We start from the raw sequence: 23,674 nt of genomic DNA on the forward strand, positions 1-23,674 counted from the left end.
AGAGAGAGGGAAATACGATTTACGCTGTAGATCAAACACAAATGGAAATGAGTTTACTGCTTACCATTCTGTGAATAATAGGCGAGTTTATTATCATTATCAAGGATACCAATTTATCGCTGTAGCGTTTTAAAAGTTTTTAATTGGTTTAGTCGCAGCATAATCATTAGGTTTTTATTATTTATTTTTTATCGATGTTTACATTACAGCTGCATAGAGATAAAATGTGTAATGTTGATGAATATTAATGTTATTACATTTACATGTTATTTGGTATTGTTCAAAATAATATAATTAGGTTTTACGGTAAGTAATTACGTTTAGCGATAACTTATTATTACATACTTACTTGAAACGTAGATAGGAGTCTAAATCTAGAAAATGTTAGATAATGTACAACATTTTTTTATGAATATGTGACCTACATTTATTATAGGTGAATCGCTTATTGATAAAAGGATATGATATAAGTTAGTCACAAGAATGAAGTTTTGAGAAAATTAAAAAAAGTGTTTATATTTGAAACAAATAAAAAATTTGTGATTTTTCGTGGAAAATGAATTATTTTATTATAAGTTTGATAATAATATTTAGCTGTAGTATTTTTCACAGGTTACCAAAAGTATTACAAACAATGGTAGTACGTTAAAATTCTCCCAGCTGAAAATTCCTTTATATAACAGTTTTACATACCTAGGTGTTACCTTGAATTCAAATTAACCTGGAACGAGCATATTATTAATAATTGCATTACTAAATTTGAAAAAAGCCTTAATATCCTTAAAGCTGTTAATCGATACGATTGGGGAGCAGATCCGAAAATAAACTTATTATTTTAAGAGCATCTATACCAGCTCAATTTTAGACTATGGAAGCTTTTTCTATGGATCAGCGACAAAATCTCGTTTGATTAAATTGGATCGAATACAATACAAAGCTTTAAGGTTAATCCTAGGAACTTTCAAATCTACTCCCACACCAGTCCTTTTGGCAGAATGTAACGAGTCACCTTTACATTTAAACGTATATTTTTGACAGAAAAATTGATTCTTAAATGCCAGTTTAATGATCAAAACAGCTTATTACAAAAAAATTCTTGTCTGTTGAAAATCTAACAAACAAATAGTGGGCAAATAAAAACTCTCCAACTCTAGCTGTTGCTTTTCCCAATTTATCATAATATTCATTCAGTAGAGAATGGATTCCATTCTTTGGCTCCAATTATGACATACTATATGAATATAAACCTGCTGAATAAAGAAACATGTTAGACTTAATTGGGAAATTGAGTGGCAATCCTTTACTAACAGTAGCAAAAATACATACTGCAGTATATATCCAACTCTTCCATCCACTCCCCAAAATGACAGAAACTCCATCTCTCGGAAAATTTATACTATGTACGTTAGATGCCTTTTTGGACAAACAGTAAACGCTTACCTATATAAAATAAAACTTTCCGAAACTGATATATGTGAATGTAATGGCAGTTATGACGACCTTAACCACTGGATGTTTCAATGTCGGTATAATCAAGGAGCCATAAAATTTTTATTTCAAGCCATCTCCCGACAAAAAATTGGCAAAAAGGAGTGAAGTATTGTGTATCACTAAAAACTGCCTATTCACAAACTTAAGCACAATGACTTTTGCTCCTACTACATCATTCCACTTGACATTGATGGGTACTAACTGATTTTTCATACCATCTTTATATCAGTTAGCCCAAGACTCCAGAACAGATCAGAGGTAATGTAAGTCGAAAAAACTTCACCAGCTACAGGGGGTCATGTAAGATGCCCCCATTTTCAGTTTTTAATAATCAATAAGTTAAGTCTATTGCATTTACCTTGATAAAACCATGAGGATTATATTTTAATACGGATGTCCTTCGAAAGTTTTTTTAAGTGGCCATACAATGTTTTTTAACAACTTTTTATGTAAGTAGTAAAAAACCAACGTGTTATTTCTATATATTTAAATTTTAACTTGTGTTTTTTAATATTGGTATTTTTACTCTCTCTTTTAGTTAACTGATGATGGAATGATTTTATTCCGAAAAGATCTTCTTAAAATAAAAATTTAAGCTTGTAATAAGCAATTTTTTTATACCTTAATACACACGAACACCACGTGCTTTGTATTCAACAGGTATACTAGCCACTCCTGGATATTTCCACTTCATGGTTTGTTCCAGTTTCACTTTTAATTTTTTCAAACATTCTTGTGCCAGTAAGCGCAAGGCAAAATCGGATCATAACATTGTTTTTATTTTGGCCACCACGGCCGTTACTGTAGAGTTGAAGTACTTTTAGTATGTTTTGCTTCAAATAGTTGAAAATAAAAGAACAAGTTTCATTTGGACCTTTTTTAGCCACGCCTTCATGGCAAAGAAAAAACTGGACGCTGTTGTCTTTTAAGTTATGAATACTGAATGGAAATACTGATAGCTGACGTAAATAAAAAATATCTTGAACTGGAATCGACGGCAATGAAATGTTTTGCATATAATCGAAGCAAAGTCCAATAACGCTGTCATTTTCTTTGCACATTTTTCGTCTTTTATGCACCGTAAGTTCAGCTAAGGCAGCTCTTTTCGCTGTTTCATTCAAATAAGAACTTGTGCATTTAATATTAAGTTCTTTGTTGCGTAACAACAATATATAATATTTTTATTTTATTTTTGCATCATATCATTATATCACACTGTATATTAGTTTAGATTTATAAAATTCCTTTGTACCATCTAAGAATCTGTACGGCGTCGATAACTTGCATTCAAATAACTTTCTAGACATAAGCTTCTAAAATCGTCAAATAATCATAACAATGAAAGGATTCTTCTTCTTCAAGTGCCGTCTCCATCAATGGAGGTTAGCGGTTATGGTGGCTAATAATGAAAGGATTAGTAATTCCAAATTATCGGTTTGAGTCATTTGAAATTTCCCAACATTAACGAAGATTACCCTTCTCAGGTAATTTTAAGGCTGTTTTAGCAGTTCAAGTACACTGCGATTTGAAATGGGCGTATCACTTACTTTTCTACACTGCTTACGCGAGACCATCTTTACTCAGTGCCGCCGGCCGACGGGTAGTTTAATGACAACAAATACATTATTCTCCATTCAAATTAGTTTTAACACGAACTAATTGACCGTACGTTCATGAGATTTGACGTCACGAAGGCGATAACGATGAAACTAAGCGCCGATGATGAGTAACACGTTTCACTATTAGATTTCAGTATTTTTTAGCAATTTTCTTTAAAGTTGGAACACGCTTTTCTCGATTATTACTGGACACAGAAAGGTGAAACAAAAATCAACGAATACAGAAAAAAAAACTCTTTCGAGTGATGGGCGTAAAAAGTTTGGTTATAATAGAACGTTAAACAGTATATTCCAATTTTTCAACAGAAGTTTCAGAAAAATAAAAAAAGTAAAACCATCAGTTTAAAGGCAACATAATTTCGAATAACGTGTCCAAATTTCGAGACATTTTGTCGGTAAATAACAGAGAAAACACTGTCCCTAGATTTTGGTGCACCGATAAAACAGCCTTAACAATAAAAGTCGAAGGTATTTTAAATGTATACATATCCGTTAGATACGTCGGGGGGGCCAGGGGGAGATTTCTTAATGTTAAGAAACGGTTACGAGCCGAGTGATTAAAATCAGTTTGCATCAGTTCGAATCCAGCATTGGATGAGCTCTAGGCTCCTACTCGCGCCAGCCGCACTTCATAAGGTTTAACACAGTCGGGAAATTAATAAGTTACTCAGTTCGTGGCCATATTGTATCACCGACAAGTTATCTAGTTTTATAGTTTCATAAAGTTTAGTTTCATAAATCAGCTATCGTAAGCAAGTTATCGGCGTCCAAAATACGTTGTTGTAATTGTTTTAATAGACTTGTTTTCGAAATTTTCATTTGTCCCAGTTTTCTGGGTGGTCCTTCAAAGAAGTATATAAAGTGAACCTATTTCCCTAAGGACAAAACTTGTTCCCCAAGGGACAAAACCAGCGACCTATGACTGGTGCGCGAAACAAAGGCATCAGAAATGCTCTTTAAAAATAGTAAAATATGTTGAATATTTGACATTAACTTCAGCATGTTTCTCTTTGAATAAGGAATGCATAATTTTTACATTAAACTTTGCATCTAGGTATTGATATTCTTTGGATGAATAATGCCTTTGTTTGACAGACAATGATGAAATGTGCTCACGTACAATGTGCATAATATTACCAGGAACAGTTTTTCTATTATTCTGTAGACCCCTCAAATCTTTAGAAGATTTTCCGAGATCCAAAAGAGCTTGTAAACGTTGTATTGCTTTAGAACTTATGCCGCGTAAACTTAAAAATGCATATTTACAAACTTTGCGTCGCCCTGTGTTAACCAACACAACATAGTCAAAGGATGAAATTCTTTGTGATGCTTCTTCTTTGCGAGGCCGTCTCTTCTTAATAACTTTCGACTCTATTAAACCTTGCAGATAAATATCTTGTTCATTTTTTGTTGAAAAAGAATATAATTTTTTCATTATCTCAATTTTGTCTGAAGCGCTTATCTTCTCAAAACATTTTGACTTGCACCTTCAACAAAATAATATTGTTCAATAAACTAGAACAATAATAAAAACATTTGAAACTTACGTGCAAGGTTTTCCAATGGCCTTCCTGGAACCATGTGTCCTTGGTAATTTGTATATGGTTGTCCAACAACCGATCTCTCTTAATTTTAAAAGTTTTATACTCATCTGGGTTTTTAACTCCTTTCTTTTTTTTTGTAATCTCAGTATCACTCATATTAAATCAAATATGTAGTATTTTACACAACAATCGCCGAAATACCAAAGTATTTGTCTATAAACAACAACAAAACAACCTGCTTGTCATGTATCACCAAGCAAAATCGCTGTGTTCATGACACTACTAGCGCCAGTCAAAGAGCAGCGGCAAATTTATGAAACGATATAAGTCAATGACTTATATCGTTTCATAAATAGATGAAGTATGCTGTTGGCTGCCTACCTTTCGAAAGGATTGAAGACTTTTATTCTTTTATGACCAAACGTGAGATATAAGTATTGAAAACAAATTTTCGTCATAATCTCAATTTACATTGTAGTGACTTACAGTCAGTTAATTTTTTCGTAAAAAAAATTGTTACATAAAATCACTAATTTCAATATTTAGTGATGCCACCCTTTGCTGCAATTACAGCTTCTACACGTCGGGGCATGCTCTGAATACAAACTTCTGCATGTGTTTTAATTTTGGGTTATGATGCCATTCTTAAATAAGAGCTTGAATCAACTGCCGCTTCGTTGTAAAAACATCTTTGGCGATCTCCCGTTTGGTTAATTCCCACATACTCTCTATGGAGTTCATGTCAGGTGAGTTTGTTGGCCAGGGCAAAACTGCAATATTTTCTTTGGACAGAAATGCAGTTCTAGCTTTGTGGTACAATGCAGAATCGTGCATAAAAATGTAATTCTTTTGACCAGGGAACCATTCTTTGAGCTGGGGAAGTAGCCGAGTTTCAAGTATTCGCTTATACTGGTCCTGTCTCATTGTCCCTTATACGATGTATAAGCATCCCATACCCTTGACCGAGATTACAGACCACACCATAACACTAACCGGATGTTTAACCCTCTCCAAAATGCAATCTGGATGGAACTTCTCCCCAGGACGTCGTCGGACGAACGACTTTTGTCCACCAACATCTGGAATGTTGATTCGTCGGAGAAGCATACCTGAAAAAATGAAAATATTCGCTGTTCACGAACTTTATTCATTAAAAAAAGTTGTACTTACTCAACTCCAGTCTTCAACGGTCATACTTCGGTGCTGCTTGGCCCATTGGAGTCTCTTTCCGTGGTTTTTTCATAGGCCGGCGCCCTATCAGATTCTCTTTGGCCAGTCTTCGTTGGACTGTTCTTCTGGAAACATTCATTTCTTCAGTATTTATCATCGTAGTCAGATGTGCCACACTCTTTTTACGATTTTTGAGACAAATGTTCCTGATTTTATGGTCAGTACGAGGAATAGTGATCCTTTTCCTGCCACATTTTCCAACACGGCCCGGTTTCAATGCGTCGTTTGAATCAATTTTTATTTTAATCCGATTTACCACAGACTTTGAAACACCTGCAGTAGTTGCTTTTTCTATTTCTATTTCTATTTCTCTAATTTTCCCTGGAGACAAGTCTGCAATTTTTCCCATACTAAAAAAGTTATTTTGATTTTGAACAATGTTTTTAAATAAAAAGGCAGCAAAAAGGACTAAATAACAAATATTACTTACCTGTTAAATATATCTGACACGAAAACCTAGCAGAAACACTTTGAAAAAGTTTTAAACAACTTGCAAATATTTTTAAGCTTCACTGCGATAACAGCCCTCAGCCGATGACCAACTGAGATGCAAATGCAACATGCAACAGCAATTATTATTTCATACATAAGCAGTCTACCAGTGTTGCTGCTTATCAAAAATTTTAATAATCATACCAGAAGAACTGCCAAATATAATACAGATATGTACACCAATTTTTTTGGCCCAAAAAAACCATTTAAAGTAGAAAATACAAAAATATATGTAGTGTCCCTAATAATTTGGCCACCCACTGTATATCCTTTCATAAATAGGCGATTCAGGTAGCATAAAATAGTATCATATTTATTTTTCTTTGTATTTAGGCTAAAAACAATATTTTTTATGAGATATGATTTAAAAAAAGCTTCAATGAAACTTGTCACAAAATGGCATCACGAGAAACGACTTCCACTGATTTTATTAAAATTTTATGATCATAGTTAAATCCAAGTTGTTCTATATACATATAATATACAATATTGTTAATGTAGGTGGTCCAAAAATTTCGGCTCGGGATCCGGATAATGCTCACTTGTATTAGCATGTCGTTGGGCCTCTTCCAGAACATTCATAAGTTGTTGTTTCACCTGCAATTTAAGATATTGGGGAACTCTTTTTAAATCGCTAACCAAAGATAACATGAACAACCTATCTTCGTCGTTAAAAAATTTTATATCGTGATTAATTTTGGCCTCTGAAGAATCTTTCAACACTTTTATTTCTTGTGTTTCTATTTCATCGCGTGTTTTTCTTTTTTTTGCAAGCATCCGTGTCTCACACGATCCTGCAGGAGTACTTTGCGAATCGTCTGATTCATCTTGATCCCCTATACTACTATGAGTGTTGGATGGTGGATTGGTTATATTTAGAAACGACAACATATTAAAATATATATAGGGCGTTTTTCTCGAAGCCACAGAACCACTCTTAATTCCAGTTAACCTTCTTTTTTCTCTATTAAATGAGTCTTTTATGTTTCTCCACTTTTTCTGTAATTTCATACCTGTAACAAATAAACAGTAGTTAGTGTATTATACCGTTATTATACTTAACGCTTTGCAAACCGCAGCGCAGGTTGTTTTGATCATTTTATTAGTAAAATAGAGCACAATATAATTGATATTAATATTTTTTCCGATATCTGGCGTCAGGAAATTCATTTATTCCCCAACAATTAGGGAAATCGTTAGAAGAGTTTGTTCTGAGATTTGGAGAAACTTAAACGACGAATACTTATCAGAATCTACGAAATAGAATTGGTTACAAAGAGTTTAAGTTTGCTGCAAAATTCCCTAACTGTCTAGGAGCAGTAGATGGTAAGCACATAAGAATTGTCAAACCAGCCAACAGCACGTCTTTTACTTTAACTATAAAAAATACTTTTCTTTTGTACCGATGGCTATTGCTGATGAATGGCTATTGATGAAAATGTGCTGACTCAAAAACAGTTAGCTTTCTATAAAAAGATGCTAAATAACCAAGTTGACTTTCCTGAAGACAGAATAATTTCGAAACTAAATCCAATACCTTTGCCTTTTGTATTTGTGGCAGATAATGCGTTTTCCAATTCTCACAGAATTATATGTCAATATATTGGGAATCGACTTAATAATGAAAAAAAAAATTAACTGTCGCCTTACTCGAGCTAGACGTTTGGGACATTTGGGATAATGGCAAATAAATGGAGAATTTTTCACAGGACTTTTAAATTACAGTACATTCAACCAACTTAAACCTCTAGACGATTAATGGAACTCGCAGAAAACCTTTCGTTGTAGTAGAAGGCACGGTAAACTGCACTGGTGTTCTCCATAATGTTTAATTTGCACTTTGCTAAATTTTAGGTATAAAATAAATATGTGTCATTAACCCGTTGTTCATAGTTTTGCATATTTTGTTACATTTTTTTTAATAAATAGTATTCTTGCGTAATGTTATTTAACGTAAATTTCTTTCACCTACTTGTTTAATAATTTTTTTCTGAAACAAATACTACCATGCTAAGGATAATTTATATTCAAAGTAGAGATACAAAGTACTAAAATATCCTTTTAATTTTTGTTAAAAAATACTTCGAAGTAAACTAGAACATTTTGTTAATTTAAATAGTGGTGGTTAGATTGACAATATGTCTGTCAGAGTATACCGTTTTTGAGACGTCTGCGATTACGGGTTAAAGTTAGGGTTTTGGTAAATACATATATTTAACTTTTTATTTTCAAATGAAAATACTTGTACTTATAAAAATAAAATAATTGTGGGAAACATTTTAATTTGTTTATGTGCGGTTTATCTACAAACATAATTGTATTACAATCGGCATTCCTAATGAGCATTAGGCTAATTTGCTTAATGTGTTTAGGATCTTTGTAACCGGTTATATTAAATTTTACCTCTCAAGTACAACAGTTAGAAAGTTTCTGTCATATTGATCTAAACTCAGTATATTGTAATTCAAAAGTGTAGTTTCAAGTGATCATCATGCCTAGACGTAAGTTGGATATTAATGAACTAATTGCAAATGTGGATAAATACTTTACCATTGAAAGAGACAACCATGGGTGGACCTTTAACCAACTACTTTGTGACGCACTTGGAATAAGTGAGAGTAAGCTAAAAACTGTAATGAAAACTGTCAAAGATTCTCAAGAAGATCTTACTGTGATTGAGGAAGATCTTACTGTGACTGAGTATTAAGAAGACAAGAAAACAACTCGTAAACATTCTAGGAGCATTGACTTACCTGATGGAGAAAAATTTGAAATTCGCAATATTTTGTATCGAATGCGTGAAAACAATCAACATGTCAGTTTAGATACTTTACTGGTCAAAATAAAATAAAGACAAGTTTCTGAAATTAAGAGGACTAATCCTTGGAAAAGTGTTAAGAGATTTAAGATTTAATTTTAAAAAGAAAATAATAGGTCTGAAGAGCTGGTCTGAAAGAGCTCTGAAGCCTGGAGAACTATAAAAACGATGAGAACAACGACAAAAAACCAAGTCATAATAAATAGAATACCAGAGAACACATGGGTAGAGCATTTTGAGAACTTATTAACAGAGAGAAGAGAAAGGTTTAAACAGACAAATGAACAAGTGGAAGTAGAAGGAAGGATCGAAATATCAATAGAACAAGTGAAAGAAGCAGTTAAGGGAATGAAATTAAAAAAATCTCCAGGCCCAGGCGGTATGCATTCAGAGTTGATTAGGTATGGATCATCAAAACTGTTTGAGATGATCCGAAAATTATTCGAAAGATGCTTAAACGGAGAAGAAGTTCCAGAAGAATGGAGACAATCGTATATCTCTCCAATACATAAGAAAGGCACAAAGATGGAGCCTAAAAACTATAGAGGGATCGCAGTGATTGCTACTATAGGCCGACTATACTCAAAAGTACTACGAAACCTGATAGAAAATGATATCAAAGACAAACAACCCGAAGAACAAGCGGGATTTAGGGCCGGACGCTCCACTATGGATAATATCTTCACATTAAAAATTGCAATGGAAAAACGAGTGCAGAGAAATAGAGAAACTCATATAGCTTTAATAGATTTGGAAAAAGCATATGACAGTGTACCGATCTCCCAACTATGGATAGAAATGGGTAACTTGAAAATAAACCCAATTCTTATTAACGCCACTCAAAAATATTACGAACAAAACTTTGCAAGAATTAAAATGGGACAAGAAATCACCTCTCCTTTTCAAACAACAAAGGGACTAAGACAAGGCTGCTGTCTGTCACCCACCTTATTTAAAATCTATTTGGACAGATCCTTAGTGAAATGGGTAAAAAAATGTAGAAACATGGGAATAACGGTGAAAGAAAACAAGCTATATACACTTTTCTTTGCGGATGACCAGGTAGTAATTGCCGAAGACAGCTACGATCTTAGCTATATGGTAAGAAAACTGCAAGAAGAATATAAGGTGGCAGGTCTAAACATGAATATGACAAAATGTGAATATCTTTCAGTGAGAACAGATGAAATATGTGACCTAGTCTTGAAAGACGACAAAATCAAAGGCGTGCAATCCTGCAAATATTTGGGGGTCATTTTCAACAAGAAGGGAAATAGCGCAGATGAAATCAGGGAAAGAATAAACAAGGGCAGAGCAGCGACCCGTGCCTTAAACTCTCTTCTCTGGCAAAAAACAATTCGACGAGAAACCAAAAAACAAGTTTACGGTAGTATAGTCCAAAGTATTACACTTTACGGTTCGAAAGTATGGGACGTCACCAAAGCTAATAGAAACAAACTTATGATGACAGAAATGGATTATCTGAGACGAAGCTGCGGTAGATCGAAACTGGAGAGAGTTAGAAACGAACAAATAAGAAACGAAATGAAAATGGAGAGAAATATCAATGATGACATAGACAGAAAACAATTACTCCCTCCCTCCTGAAAGAAGAAAGAGAGGACGACCACGGAGAAATTGGCGCAACGATATTGATGAAGCAATGGCGGCAAGAGACTTAGAAGAGGCAACTGCATATGACATAAAAAGATGGAAATTAGGGGCGGAGAAGCGGCGACAGCCGTAATAAATCCGTTATTATATATATAAATAATAGGTTACTTTTATGCAAAAGGAGTAGTGTGGTTCACAAAAGAATTAAATTTTTAAGAGAATATATTAGACAAATCTGAAAATACAACATCGTATACTTAGATGAGACATGGATATTTGCAAAGGGTGGAATTAAAAGAATTTGGAAAGACGACAGCATAAAATCAATAAAACACACAGATAGGGAAGCCAAAAGACACATCATTCTTCATGCAGGAGGGAAACCTTTACAGAAAACGCAGATTTGATTTTTTCTTCAAAATCAAAATCTGCTGACTACCATGAAAATATGAATGCAGATATGTTTGTTAAATGGCTTGAGGAAAAACTGTTACCTAGTCTGAGTGAACCATCAGTTATAGTTTTAGATAAAGCACCTTACCATTCGGAGATTTTGGAGGAACAACCAAAACAGTCGTGGAACGTATTGAGCATAAAAAATTTGTTAGTTAAAAATAATATCAATTTTCCGGAATACGCCTTCAAATCAGAGTTACTGGAAATTTCGAAACGTAATGAAAAACCAGCAGTTTATATAGTTAACCAAATTGTATCAAGTTATGGACATCAAGTACTACGGTTACCGCCGTATTACTGCAAGTTTAGTCCCATCGAACACATCTGGGGTATACATATGTAAAACGTATTATGATAATCACGTTGGATGAAGTGGATACAGTGACGATACAGTTAGGTAAATGTGGCAAGAAGCTCTTAAAACTGCAACTCCAGAAATATGAACCAAAACTGTAAATAAATGTGAAATATTAATAGAAGAGCGGTAGATCCGGGAAAATAAAGGTAGTGAAATTAATTCAGTGATTATAGATTTACATAATGATAACGGTACTCTTATTTATGGCTTGGAAGCGTGGACACTAAAACAAATCCATGTGAATGGGTTAGAAGGATAGGAAATGAGGCGGAAATAATATTAACTATCAAAAGGCAAAAACTTGAGTACTTAGGACATGTGATGATAGGGCAAAAATACGCATTATTACAACTTATTATGCAAGGCAAAATCCGAGGAAAGCGAAATGTGGGAAGACGAAGAATATTCTGGCTTAAGAACTTAAGGGAATGGTTTGAATGCAGTAGTGCAGAACTTTTTAGAGCGGCAGTCAACAGAGTCCGCATAGCCATGGTGATTTCCAACCTTCGATAGAAGATGGAACTTAAAGAAGAAGAAGCGGTAGTGAATTTAGTGACGATGATGATGATTTATAAATTTAAATAATCAGTAAGTATTATAATGTTATTTACAAAATAATTGTACAGCAGGTTAACCATTATATTTATACATTCATTATTAGCCAAATAAACAAAAATATTTAAAATTCCATTTGAATTTTTGCTCCTCATTTTATACAAATTAACTCTAACTGATAATACAGGCAAAAATATTCTAAACAAAGTAAGTAATTAAAAAGAATATGGAGAACTCCAGTACAGTTTACTCTGCCTTTTGCTACAACGAAAGGTTTTCTGCGAAATCCATTAATCGTTTAGAGGTGTAAGTTGGTTGAACGTACTGTAGATATTGACTTCGCTAAAGATATTGTAAAGGTATGCTGCATTTTACATACCTACGTAAGTCGGGATGGTGTAAAATTCCAAAATACGTTGTATGGATGTCCTACTAAACATGAGATAGATTTACCACAATAACATATTCATAGGCGTGGATCCACTTCAAACTGCAGAAATCTATATGCAAATTACTTTATTAATGAAGGTGCCTTCGAATGACAAACTAGATTTATTTAGTATATTATTATTCACATAAATATTGAAAAACAATAATATTATACATTTACCGAAATAGAATTTGAATAATACACTTACTTAATTCATTTTTTTCCTTTACTGTTCTGCATTCACTACCGCCAAAAACCATTGCAATTTCTTCCCACATATTTTTCTTTAGATTTTTGTTTGCGTATTCGTCTGACGTCAAATCCCATAACGCAGGCCTCTCCTTAATTTCCATAATGAATTTTTCAGTGTCGAATTCAATGCACGACATATTGTTTTTAAATAATAGTTCTACACAACACAAACTATACAGCAAAGTTACAGATCACTGTCTGGCCGCAAACTGGCTGTCGATCGTGCGCGTTGTCCCATAAGAGTACATACTAAGTTTGGCCGCAACGACCGGCTGGCCGGAAGCTGATCGTATCGACGAAATGTGGCAGGTGCGGCCAGCTGGCTACAACGTGAAATACGTATAAGCGCATATACAGAGGCACTATACGTGAAATCATATCTTAACTGTCCTTTTTTTTATAACTGTTTTTTCTTTGATAATCTTTGTAATAAAACAGATGTTAACAAATGTTTCTCATCTAAGAAGGAATTTTCCTTAGAACAAGTAATTTTGGCTATATCGTATAGGGGAAGGTGGTACACAGTGAGACAAAAAATGAATTATTGGCGATATAATTTTTTTAATTATCGATAAGAACTGACAGCTTCAGCCATAATGATTTTTGGTATTTTATGTATCACTTCCACAAATATAAAGGCCTGTAGTTTTAATTCAAAAAAGTTATGTAACTTTAAAAACAACCTGCACATGACTCAGTGTGTATCACCCCTGGTACACATTGAGACATGTTAATAGTACACAGTGAGACACATGATATATTCCATAGTTCGATAATAAAAATAAAAAAAAATAATCAATATAACTTCGTAAAATACTTATATATTTCCCAAGAAAACATAAGAGCTGTTAATCTGAAATGAAGGCTAATTAGCGAACGTCTAGGTGACCAAAATTTATTGTAAGATGCTGTCAGCCTCTTGTTATTACGAAATGGAGTTGGATTTGGAAGAACAAATCTGACGTCTTCTTTCTCCACGAAAGCAATATCAGGAACAGTGGGAAATACGAAACACGAGGCACCTATTTTGTTTCCACATAAAATTGACCTCTACTTCTGAATTGTTGCACGATAGAACAAGTCCCACGTAAAATATATTTTTGGACTTTTCTTTGAATCTCACTAAAACATAGTCACCCTCTACAGGGTCACGATTGCAGTGAAATGCTTCATCATCCACTGTTCCTATCCAAGAATCATCGCTATCATCAGTATCTCCCAAATTAAAAACTGGTTCACTTTCATCCGAAGACATCTCAATATCCACAACACGTGTAACTGTCTGTTTCATTGTCGAAGAAACCAACTAGTTCCGTTTTGCTTCGAGCGCATTCTTTCTCAGGCGTGCTTGTGAGAATCCTACTTCTTCTTCTCTCTCGGCTTCGCATTAACTTTTCTTGCCTTGGCCTTAGGATGTCCTTGCAACATCTCTGGTGAAATGAAATTTTTGTTTTCTTTGGTAGTTCTAGAGGGTATTTCAGGACTTGGGTCTAGATGAACAGAGTTTGCAGCCGATGGTCCTAGAAGGACGTTATTGAAGGACTCCTCTTCTACAATTTCCATAGGACGATCTGTTACTGCCAATCCAAGAAAGTCGCTCTCCCTTAAAACATTTGGATTGAAGGGACATATCCCTGTTTTTTCAAAGCCTGACCGAATATTTTGAGGTACGATAGCTTTATCGTGTGTGCTGTACCAACCAACTCAGCGATATTGTATATTGTGACGGGCGCTCCTGGATGATTCAGTAGCCAAGCCTCACATGCAGTATTATAATATGCCTTGAAAGGCCCAAAGACAGTCACATCTAAGGGCTGGAGTTTGTTGCTACAATGTGGGAGCAACATCAAAATATGGACACCTGCTTCTCGAGCCTTCATGATTACTTCCACTGTATGTTCTAATACTTGTAAAAAAAGTTCTGCTGTCATCCAACCTGAAGGGTTAGCTAGTCCCAAGGTACCACGAGGTGCTCCATTAAGCATATTCTCTTAAAATTCTATAATTAAATTATATATTGTTACAGAACCTATGGCTAACAAGGACTGTATATTATATGGAGCGTATGTCTTGCGTTTAGTTAATTTTGTATACAGGGAGTTTGAATGCTGAATAAATTTAGGACATTCAAAGAAGATGTTATCGAGGTCACCTAGCTTACCGCAATGTTTGAATTTTTTTTTGAAAATCATAGTAACATCTGATGTATTAAGCATATATTTCAACGTAGAGCCAGTTGTTACACTCATTTTAGCTAAATGATCTACATATTCGTTATGAAAAGATGTATCCTTTAAAATTATTAATTTTGTTTACCAGTTTACTGGTTGGAAACATTCGATCATTATCATCACAGTGCTACAGTCCTAAAAGGACTTTTCAAGCTTTCTGCGCCATTCTGCTCTGTCCCAGTTGGCCACACAGATTTTTTCAGCATCCCGTGTTACCCCTTTTATCCATTTCAGGTTTAGTCTGCCGATTCTTCCGATTGGATCCCCATATTTCCTCAAAAAACATTACCTACTTCTTGTGTATACAACTTAACTTTGATAACTAAAGATTTTACCGGAAGTGCTAGCGAGATGTAAATATTTGATACGTGTAGATTATCCACAGTTATGCGGAAGTGCAAACTTTTAGATTTAAGATCCGACTTTTTTCGAAGATAAGTTTTAACGTGAACGCCCTGTATTGTATGTTATGGTCATTCACTTCACAACAGATTTCCTCGCCGGTCTGCGCGGCGGGGTAGGAATGAAGCATGTTGCCGTCATCCGTCATGCAGCCTATCGGCATACTCGATATTCAACATTTGTCGCGCGGCGTTGCTTTATATTCGGTTTACGAAAGCGATTCAAAAGGTTTACAACATGCGAAACGAAGTTAAATTAATTTTGGAAATAGAAAACAATGATTGTCTGTACAATTACAAGATACCTGAATATTCTAGAAAAGATATAACAGATAGAGCTTGGGCAGAAGTAGCAGAAAATACTAACTCATCAGGTAAGAAATACATTTGTATTTCTAATTTAAATATTTTATAATTTGACAAATATTATAAAGTTTCAAACACAATAATTATATTTATTGCCATTGAACATATCCTCGAGGTTTTATAAAATAACCACGACTGTGGGTAGAAGAGATTATTCTTGTAAATTCAAATTGTTCAATCTGCTCTTTTGTTCATTTTCATGTGCAGGTACCGAGTAATGTATAGTAAGCATCATTTTTTATACTCGTGTAGTTTAGCACGTTGATTGCCAATCTACTTCATGTAGGTTTTCATCGAGAACCGTTTATTTTTCTTGGTATATAAACTTTTAATTTTTATACAACTAGGGCTGAACGCATTAGAGCGTCATTAGCTCCTGGTTCTGGTATTTGTTCACCTAGGCCATATTACGCAGTAGTGCTTTCTGCAAATAATACTCTTATTAACTAGAATTAGTTTTATAGAGTATAATAAACAAAAAAGAGGTGTACAAAGTAAAAATGAGTACGTATTACTTAATAATTAATCAAAAACCAAACAAGAACTACAGGTAAATACATAGAAAATTCAATTAAGACAAAATTTGAGATTTGAAAGCAATTCAAGCAAAATTCAGGGGTTCCAGAACAGGTCTCTTTTTTGATCTTTTGTTGTTCGTTTAGTTACAAGGTGATCTTTTTCAGGATGTGTGCCTTTTAGTTAATCTACTTTTAAAAGAGATCTGAAAACTTTCAAACAAAATTCGTACAGTCCTAGCCTTTTTTAAAGACAAATCACATGCAATGATTTTTCTGACAGGTATTCTTAACCCTTCACTGCATAATTTTTTATTTTTCGTTACAAAAAAGTTTACAGAATAGATTTTCGTTATTTTTATGTCCGCAAATGCTTAATTGAGATGGCCAATAATTTATTATTGGTCTAATTTTATTAACTATATCGTAGTTTGGATTGTCACAGGATAAGGCATTCTCGTTATTGAAATCATTGATATCATTATTGAAATATACACATTGTTTAATTTTTCGTACCTGTTGACTGACATAGCATTTTTATTTTCTCAAAGCTATTTTCTCCTGACCAACATGCCCAATATACAATAAATTTACTAAAAATGATTTTTGTGCGAAAGTTTTTTTTCGCACATATGTTGACTCAGATTTTGCGAGCGATGCTAATGACAGGAAGTGTTTCTTGATATGTTATTCTTTGTAATAATAAAGTTGTAAATAATTGCTTGTCTAAAAAGCAATCGATAGTTGCTCTAACCAGCAGTGAAGCCGAATATTTAGCTGTGTCTTCGTGTATAACTGAGGGTTTGTTTTTAGGTCAACTTTTAAAAGAAATGTTTGATTTTCAACATCCTATTAAAATTTTTGAGAACAACCAAGGATGCATAAAAATGGTTCAAACTTAAGAGACAAAACGCTCAAAACATATTGCTCTAAAACATAATTTTGTAAAAGATAACATTATGTAATGTTTTTTTTGTTGTAGTGACCGAGTGCAAGGAGAAATGGAGAAATATAAGGTCATCATTCCTCAGAAGCATGAGAGCCCTGCCTAATGGATCTAAGCCAAAAAAGCCTTACTATTTGAATGATTATTTGCAATTTTTATTGCCTTACATTAAACCACTAACTGCAGGTACTAGTGGTAATATTCCACCATCTGAGACGCAAAAAACTGTAATATCTGAAGATTCCCAAGTCGCTGATGACGATATCTTCGATGAGGAACCACCCGATTATGGACTCGGTGAAAATGAAGATGCTGAATATACTCCGGAAATAAAAGCAGAACCACTTCCTCCATTAATACAGTCTGAATGCTCTACGACGACTTCAAGTACTTTCAGACAATCACAAATTTCTACCACAGCTAGTCGTCGCCGTAAGCGGCCAATATCCGAGGTGGAAAAAACTTTTATTAAATATTTACAAAATAAAACCAAGAAAAGGCCAACCAACCAAGATATCTTACAAAACTCTATAAACCATTCCAATTCTGTAGAAAATCCAATGCTCTATTTTTTTAAGAGTTTATTACCTGAATTCGAAACCATGACTGATGGCGAAATAAGATCATTTAAAATTCGAGTTATGATTCTCATTGACGAGATAAAAAAAACAAATTCGCACAGTTCTTCATCATCTACGATCGTATATCCTAAAATAGAAAATGCTTGGGAACTCTCAAACAGTTCTTAATAACAAATATGAAGAGAACACTAAAAAATGTATTAAAGAATGTACTCAAAGAATCACAAAATGTAATAAAAATATTCATAGAGAGATTTGTATACTGTTTTTACCTTATTAATATCAGTGGACTTAGCAAAGTCAGTCTAAGGTTCTATAATCTGATCTGATCTTTTTCATTATTGTTACCTGCTGAAGTTTAAATATAAGCTTTAACTGTTTCTTTAGCTACATGATTGTTTGAATCACGAGAAGCCGAAGGTTCACAACTTTTTGTCTTAGGTTGAACAGAAGCTATTGCTGGAAAATGATCTGGGGTTTTTTCAAAAATATTTTCCCGTTCTGTTATTTGTGACGGTGCAAAATCTATGTCTGCAAATTTGGTATTATTGTATGGGACAATACCTGCTGACTTAAAAACATTTTCTGCATTTGACAGTTTGGCTAGACTTGCATAAGCTTTACCAAATATTTGGCCTACATCTCGTAATTCAACAAGTTTATTCGGTTTGTTTGTCTGCCCATTTCTAACCTCTTGAGTATAATAATTGCTTAAAGGATATATGAAACTTAAGTCAAGGAAGCTGAAGCTTATGTGACGTATGTGGAGGGATTACTAAAATATGAACATGGTGTTGTCTTACTGTTTAACACGTTAAGTGCCACGTTGTATATTGCGCGTGCCTCACCCAATTTTGTTGTTCAAACCGCGTGGCACATATGTTGTGCCTTAATGTAGCCTGGTATTTTATACCACTTATGTAGTATTTATATGGAAGTTGAAAATATGTGGCCCAGAAAGCCAAATAGTGATTTTGGTCCGAAAAAATATTACACCTATATATTATATTTTTGTTACTTAAAAAAATACAAATTTATGATATATTCCTTTTTGTAATATTTATTCAAAAAATATAAAATAAGGTTACTTGAAAAATGTTTGAATACCTAAAGACTAAAACAAAAGCAAACGGAAAACATACTTCTAAACATAAGTAGTAATTCTTACATTAACATTTACATTATACCCACGCAAATACAGTAAAAAAATTTGAAGATAGAACTTCATGTTTTATACAGCTTTTGCTCGGTGTGTAGTAAAGAAGCATTCAACACAATAATGTTTTTTACAGAGCATACATTGCCATTTACTTCGCGCACGTTTATTTGTTGCAACTTTTCGGCAAATCAGAATTTTTCAATTTTTCGTAGCAAACAACACATCTCAACCTTGAATTAGTTTGTTCCAAAGCATGATTTTCGGTGTTACCTTCGGACTTATGTTCATCTATATCGTCTGTTCCAATGCGTAAAAATGAATAACACAGTTTTTCTTTGAAATCGGTTATGAACAATTTTTCTTGTGTGACTTCCTTGTAGACCAAGAAGGCGTTTACAACTGCAGATCCCAATAATAATTCGATGGCAAGCTTTGAGTACCATTTTGTTCCTCTGCGTAGCCAGTGAGAATGTGCTTTTATTTGGTCAGACAGGTCAATGTAAGATTAAGCTCCGTTACAATTGACTATTGCTTCGGGTTTTTCTACTGCACCACCTCTTTGCAATACTTCTTTTGTATTATCTTCACTTCCAGATCTGTACTGGAAAATTACGTATTCAATAACATTGTCTACATTTTGTAAATTTGAATGGATATTATCTGACCATGTTTGTGAGCTAATCGGCAAATCTCCAACATCATTGGAGGCAGATAAACTATTTGATTTGCTTGAAGATGCTCCAGAATCCATTGTAACATTTACTTCTTGACATAATTTACGTTTTTTGGGACAAAAATTGCACTAACATTGCTATTTTCATCTTCCGAATGCTTGCGAACTAGGAGAGTAAGCATCAGACGAATAAACATCACCTATTATTACAGGATCACTTTCCTCATCTTACATTAGTTCATCCCATAACTGTAAAATGCGTTTCTGCCCTTTTTCGTAATCTCCCATTGTGCGTACACCTTGTTTACATTCACTTTACTACACTGCTATTCTCAAAAACTCTGTCTGTTCATCTAAGGAGCTAACAACAGACTGGCTTGCACGAGTCGGTTGATTTTCGATTACGATCACGGTTACTTTGTCCTTGAATACCAGGCAGTGCCATGGCACAACGTATGTACCACATGGCCCCGTAGAAGCAAGAATTCTTTGGGCCGCGTGGCACAAACCTTAGGCCACAAAAAAATCATTCAAAATTCACAAAAAATAAAACAAATACCCAAAAATATTATTCAAATAGATTATAAAATACCTTAACATAGACTATTAGAAAAAAAAATTGGTCCCAGGGACCAACAATTTTCATTGTATGATGGCGCTTAATGTGTTAAAGCCAAATTTTTTACGTGCGTTCATTCAGTTGGATGTGTGTGTTTCAGAAAATAAGGAAACCAGATATTGCTCATCTGTCTGCATCCATCCAGATTTGTGAAAAATCACAATACTTCCTAGAGGCAAGCTCCCAGTGCTCAAAGCTATCATGCATATCAATTCTAATGACATTCCTAACTCTGTTATCTTAAGTGACTCACTAAGCAACCTTCAAACCTTTAAATGCATCTATCCCAAAGGTCCCCTTGAGAAACTCATAAAACTAGAATTCATGCAGGCTCAAGAAAATTCTAGGAATATCAGATTTATATGGATTCCATCCCATATTGGCATTGCAGGCAACGAAAGAGCGGACCAGTGCGCGAGTGAAATTGCTATATGTGCCGATATAGAAAAAGCTGAGTATCAAAATACCGTGAGTGATATAAAAGCGAATTTAGATTTACGAATCTAAAAGCAATCCTCTCAAACATCACTGAAGCAAATTACAAATGACGTTACAGCTTGGGAACCTTCAACCAGAAAAAGAAGAGAACAACAGGTGATAACAAGATTACGAATCGTATCCACCTATATGTGAAACATGTAATGTACAAGATTCCGTTAGCCATTTATTAATTGTATGTCCCAGTTTTGCCAATTTTCCTGTAGCATTTAACATGCTTAACAGTATAAATAATTTATTGGACACTAATTTTTCAACGAATGATATTGTAAATTTTTAAAATCTATAGGAATATTTTATAAAATCTAATTTTGTAATTCTGTAGCCGCCGCTAATAACCATTATGGTAGATGCAGCTATAATTTCTAAATAAAAAAATATATAGTGACATAGTGGCCTTACATTGATCAAATTCTATTTAATATCATCCTGATGAGACAAATATTTGAATAGTGTAAATGAAGGGTACAGGGAAAAAACCAGAATGTCACTTTTTATTGAGAATCTCGGTAAAGGCGCCATTAATTTCCTCGAATGACGACCTATATTTTAGAGTACTAAAACTGGGAAAAAACTACCGTAGTATGGCGTAAAACAATGTCTAAAATATAGCGTATCGAATAAAAACCAGCTTAGTCCAAACGTCCAGGGGAAAAAAACCAACGATGTCATATAAACAAACCGGTTGATGGAATATTCATGAAACGTGCGAGTATTATTGTAACAGCAAAAGTGTAAGTTCTTGTTTGTTTGTGTAATTATTAATAAACGATTATGACTAATAATATATTGAGAACAAATATATGCCTTCAAAAAAAAAGGGCCGGATGTCAGAGGTCTCTAAAATGTTGAAGTTGTCGACTTATGAAGCTGGACAGCCTTGTAACTGCTTAAGGTTGAAGTGCTTTGAGATCATTAATGAGGCGCAAAGAAAAGAAATATTGAGAAATGTTCTTCACTCTCACGATGAGCATAATTATTATTTGGCTGGTTTATTTACGGTCTTACCTGTCCAGCATAGAAAGCCTCGTCGAAACAAGAATACTGCCAGTTTCCATGATGCAAGTTATGCATATCGAGTTTGAATTCGCGATTGTGATATTCCTGTGTGTGCCAAAGTTTTTTGTTCCATTCATGGGGTTACAAAAAATAAAATAAATTATATAAAGCAAAGCCTCAAAGGAAGTGGTACAGCTCCTAAGGACAGACGTGGAAAGCATTGTGCAACACATAGGAAGCTGGACGACTTAACAAAAGGTTTGGTATGTGACCACATCAAAAGTTTTAAAGGTCGTCAGGGCCACTATAGTCTGAAAGACACAAAAAAGAGTTATTTACATAGGAAGCTGAACGACTTAACAAAAGGTTTGGTATGTGATCACATCAAAAGTTTTAAAGGTATTCAGAGCCACTATAGTCTGAAAGATACAAAAAAGAGTTATTTACCAGAAAAACTCACAATCAAAAAAATGTTTAACCTCTTTAAGGAAAAGCGTCTAAATGCTAAAGTCTCATACGAACGTACAGAACAATTTTTAATTGTTTAAAGGATTGTAATTATGTAATGTTGTAATTTAAAGGAATTTAATATTGCTTTTGGATACCCCAGAAGTGACACATGCGCAACGTGTGATTAATTTCAAATTAAGCTTAAAAGTTTGACTGATACTAATGAATTTAGACAATTAACTGTTATGAACGATTTGCATAAAAGAAAGGCTGAAGCGTTCTATTCAAGGAAAAGGCAAGCCAAAAAATCTGCAATCTAAAAAACAACAAAAGGAAAGCCATATGCATTGATTTTTCAAAAAATGTTTCAATTCCGAAAATTGCCACTAACGATGTGTACTATAAATGCCAATTCTCTATGTATTCCTTTAACGTACATGTTCTCTTTTCTGGTCAGTCTATTTTTTATACCTATCATGAAGGAATGGCTAAAAAAGGATCAAACGGAGTTGCATTTTTTCTTCTCCATGTTATCAATAATTATTTACCTGCAAATCGTATCAATAATTACTAAGACCTGCAAATCTTCTGTGACTCTGCCGGAGGACAAAATAAAAACTTTACTATTTTTCGATTTATTCATTTTGTAGTAAACAACAAAATTCATAATCTTCTTCTTGGAGGAGGTTGGCGACCACATTTTTAAAAGCTTCTCTGTCTTTGCAACGTGGAATAATTCGTCTACAGTCATGTTTGTCCAGTCTCGAATATTTCGCAGCCATAACTTCCTCTTTCTACCTATTCCCTTTTTGCCATCGACTCTACCCTGTATGATGACCTGCAGAAGACTATATTTATTATTTCTCAGTATGTGTCCAAGGTATGCAGTCTTGCGTACTTTTATTGATAATCTGAAATATTTTATTCATAATCTGAAAGAAATAAATATCACATTCCCTGTTAAAGGAAATTCCTATTTGTAGTGTGGTAAAAATGTAGGATTGTGGGATTTGAAGAGCCCCTTTGAGGTTCCGGAAGAGTTTGAAGAAGTCATTAGTCATTCCCGTTCCAAATTATCGCCGTTTGTTATAGTGAGTGTGTCACAAAACATGGTACTGGATTGAAAATCATTTTTAGACACAATATATTTACAAAAATGCCCATTTAAAAATTTGAGTTTGAAGGAAATAGTGGCATCATCTGAACATAACCGCCTTATCTACTACTGTTCAACATGATGGAGCAGTACTATCTGGATTAATACGAAAAACGCTTTGACCAAAAACCAGCTTTAAGATGTGAAGAATTTTTGCTGCCTGTTCCGGTATACGATGGTAAGTTATAAGAAACTTTTAAATAAAAATGAGATTTATTAAT

At 34.1% G+C, this 23,674-nt stretch overlaps 2 protein-coding genes across 3 annotated transcripts; one reads left to right on the top strand and one right to left on the bottom strand.

The window, feature by feature from the left end:
- The first annotated feature begins 31 nt into the window (after positions 1 to 31).
- LOC140441123 (uncharacterized) lies at positions 32 to 18,151 on the top strand. 2 transcript variants are annotated; one of them, XM_072531582.1, is made up of 2 exons: positions 32 to 306; positions 17,355 to 18,151. In XM_072531582.1, exons 1-2 carry the CDS (start codon positions 264 to 266, stop codon positions 18,065 to 18,067), a joined length of 756 nt encoding a protein of 251 aa, XP_072387683.1. In that variant the 5' UTR covers positions 32 to 263; the 3' UTR covers positions 18,068 to 18,151. The 2 variants fall into 2 exon arrangements, with proteins under 2 accessions (XP_072387683.1, XP_072387682.1); XM_072531581.1 differs by lacking the exon at positions 32 to 306 and adding an exon at positions 15,627 to 15,865.
- Positions 6,771 to 13,079, bottom strand: LOC140440541 (uncharacterized). The gene is made up of 2 exons (XM_072530916.1): positions 12,816 to 13,079; positions 6,771 to 7,389 (listed from the first exon to the last, which is right to left on the bottom strand). Exons 1-2 carry the CDS (start codon positions 12,994 to 12,996, stop codon positions 6,869 to 6,871), a joined length of 702 nt encoding a protein of 233 aa, XP_072387017.1. The 5' UTR covers positions 12,997 to 13,079; the 3' UTR covers positions 6,771 to 6,868.
- Positions 18,152 to 23,674: the final 5,523 nt, after the last annotated feature.

This window comes from Diabrotica undecimpunctata, chromosome 5 (assembly GCF_040954645.1).
Source record: "Diabrotica undecimpunctata isolate CICGRU chromosome 5, icDiaUnde3, whole genome shotgun sequence".
In the NCBI taxonomy this organism is placed as follows: Eukaryota; Metazoa; Arthropoda; class Insecta; order Coleoptera; family Chrysomelidae; genus Diabrotica; species Diabrotica undecimpunctata.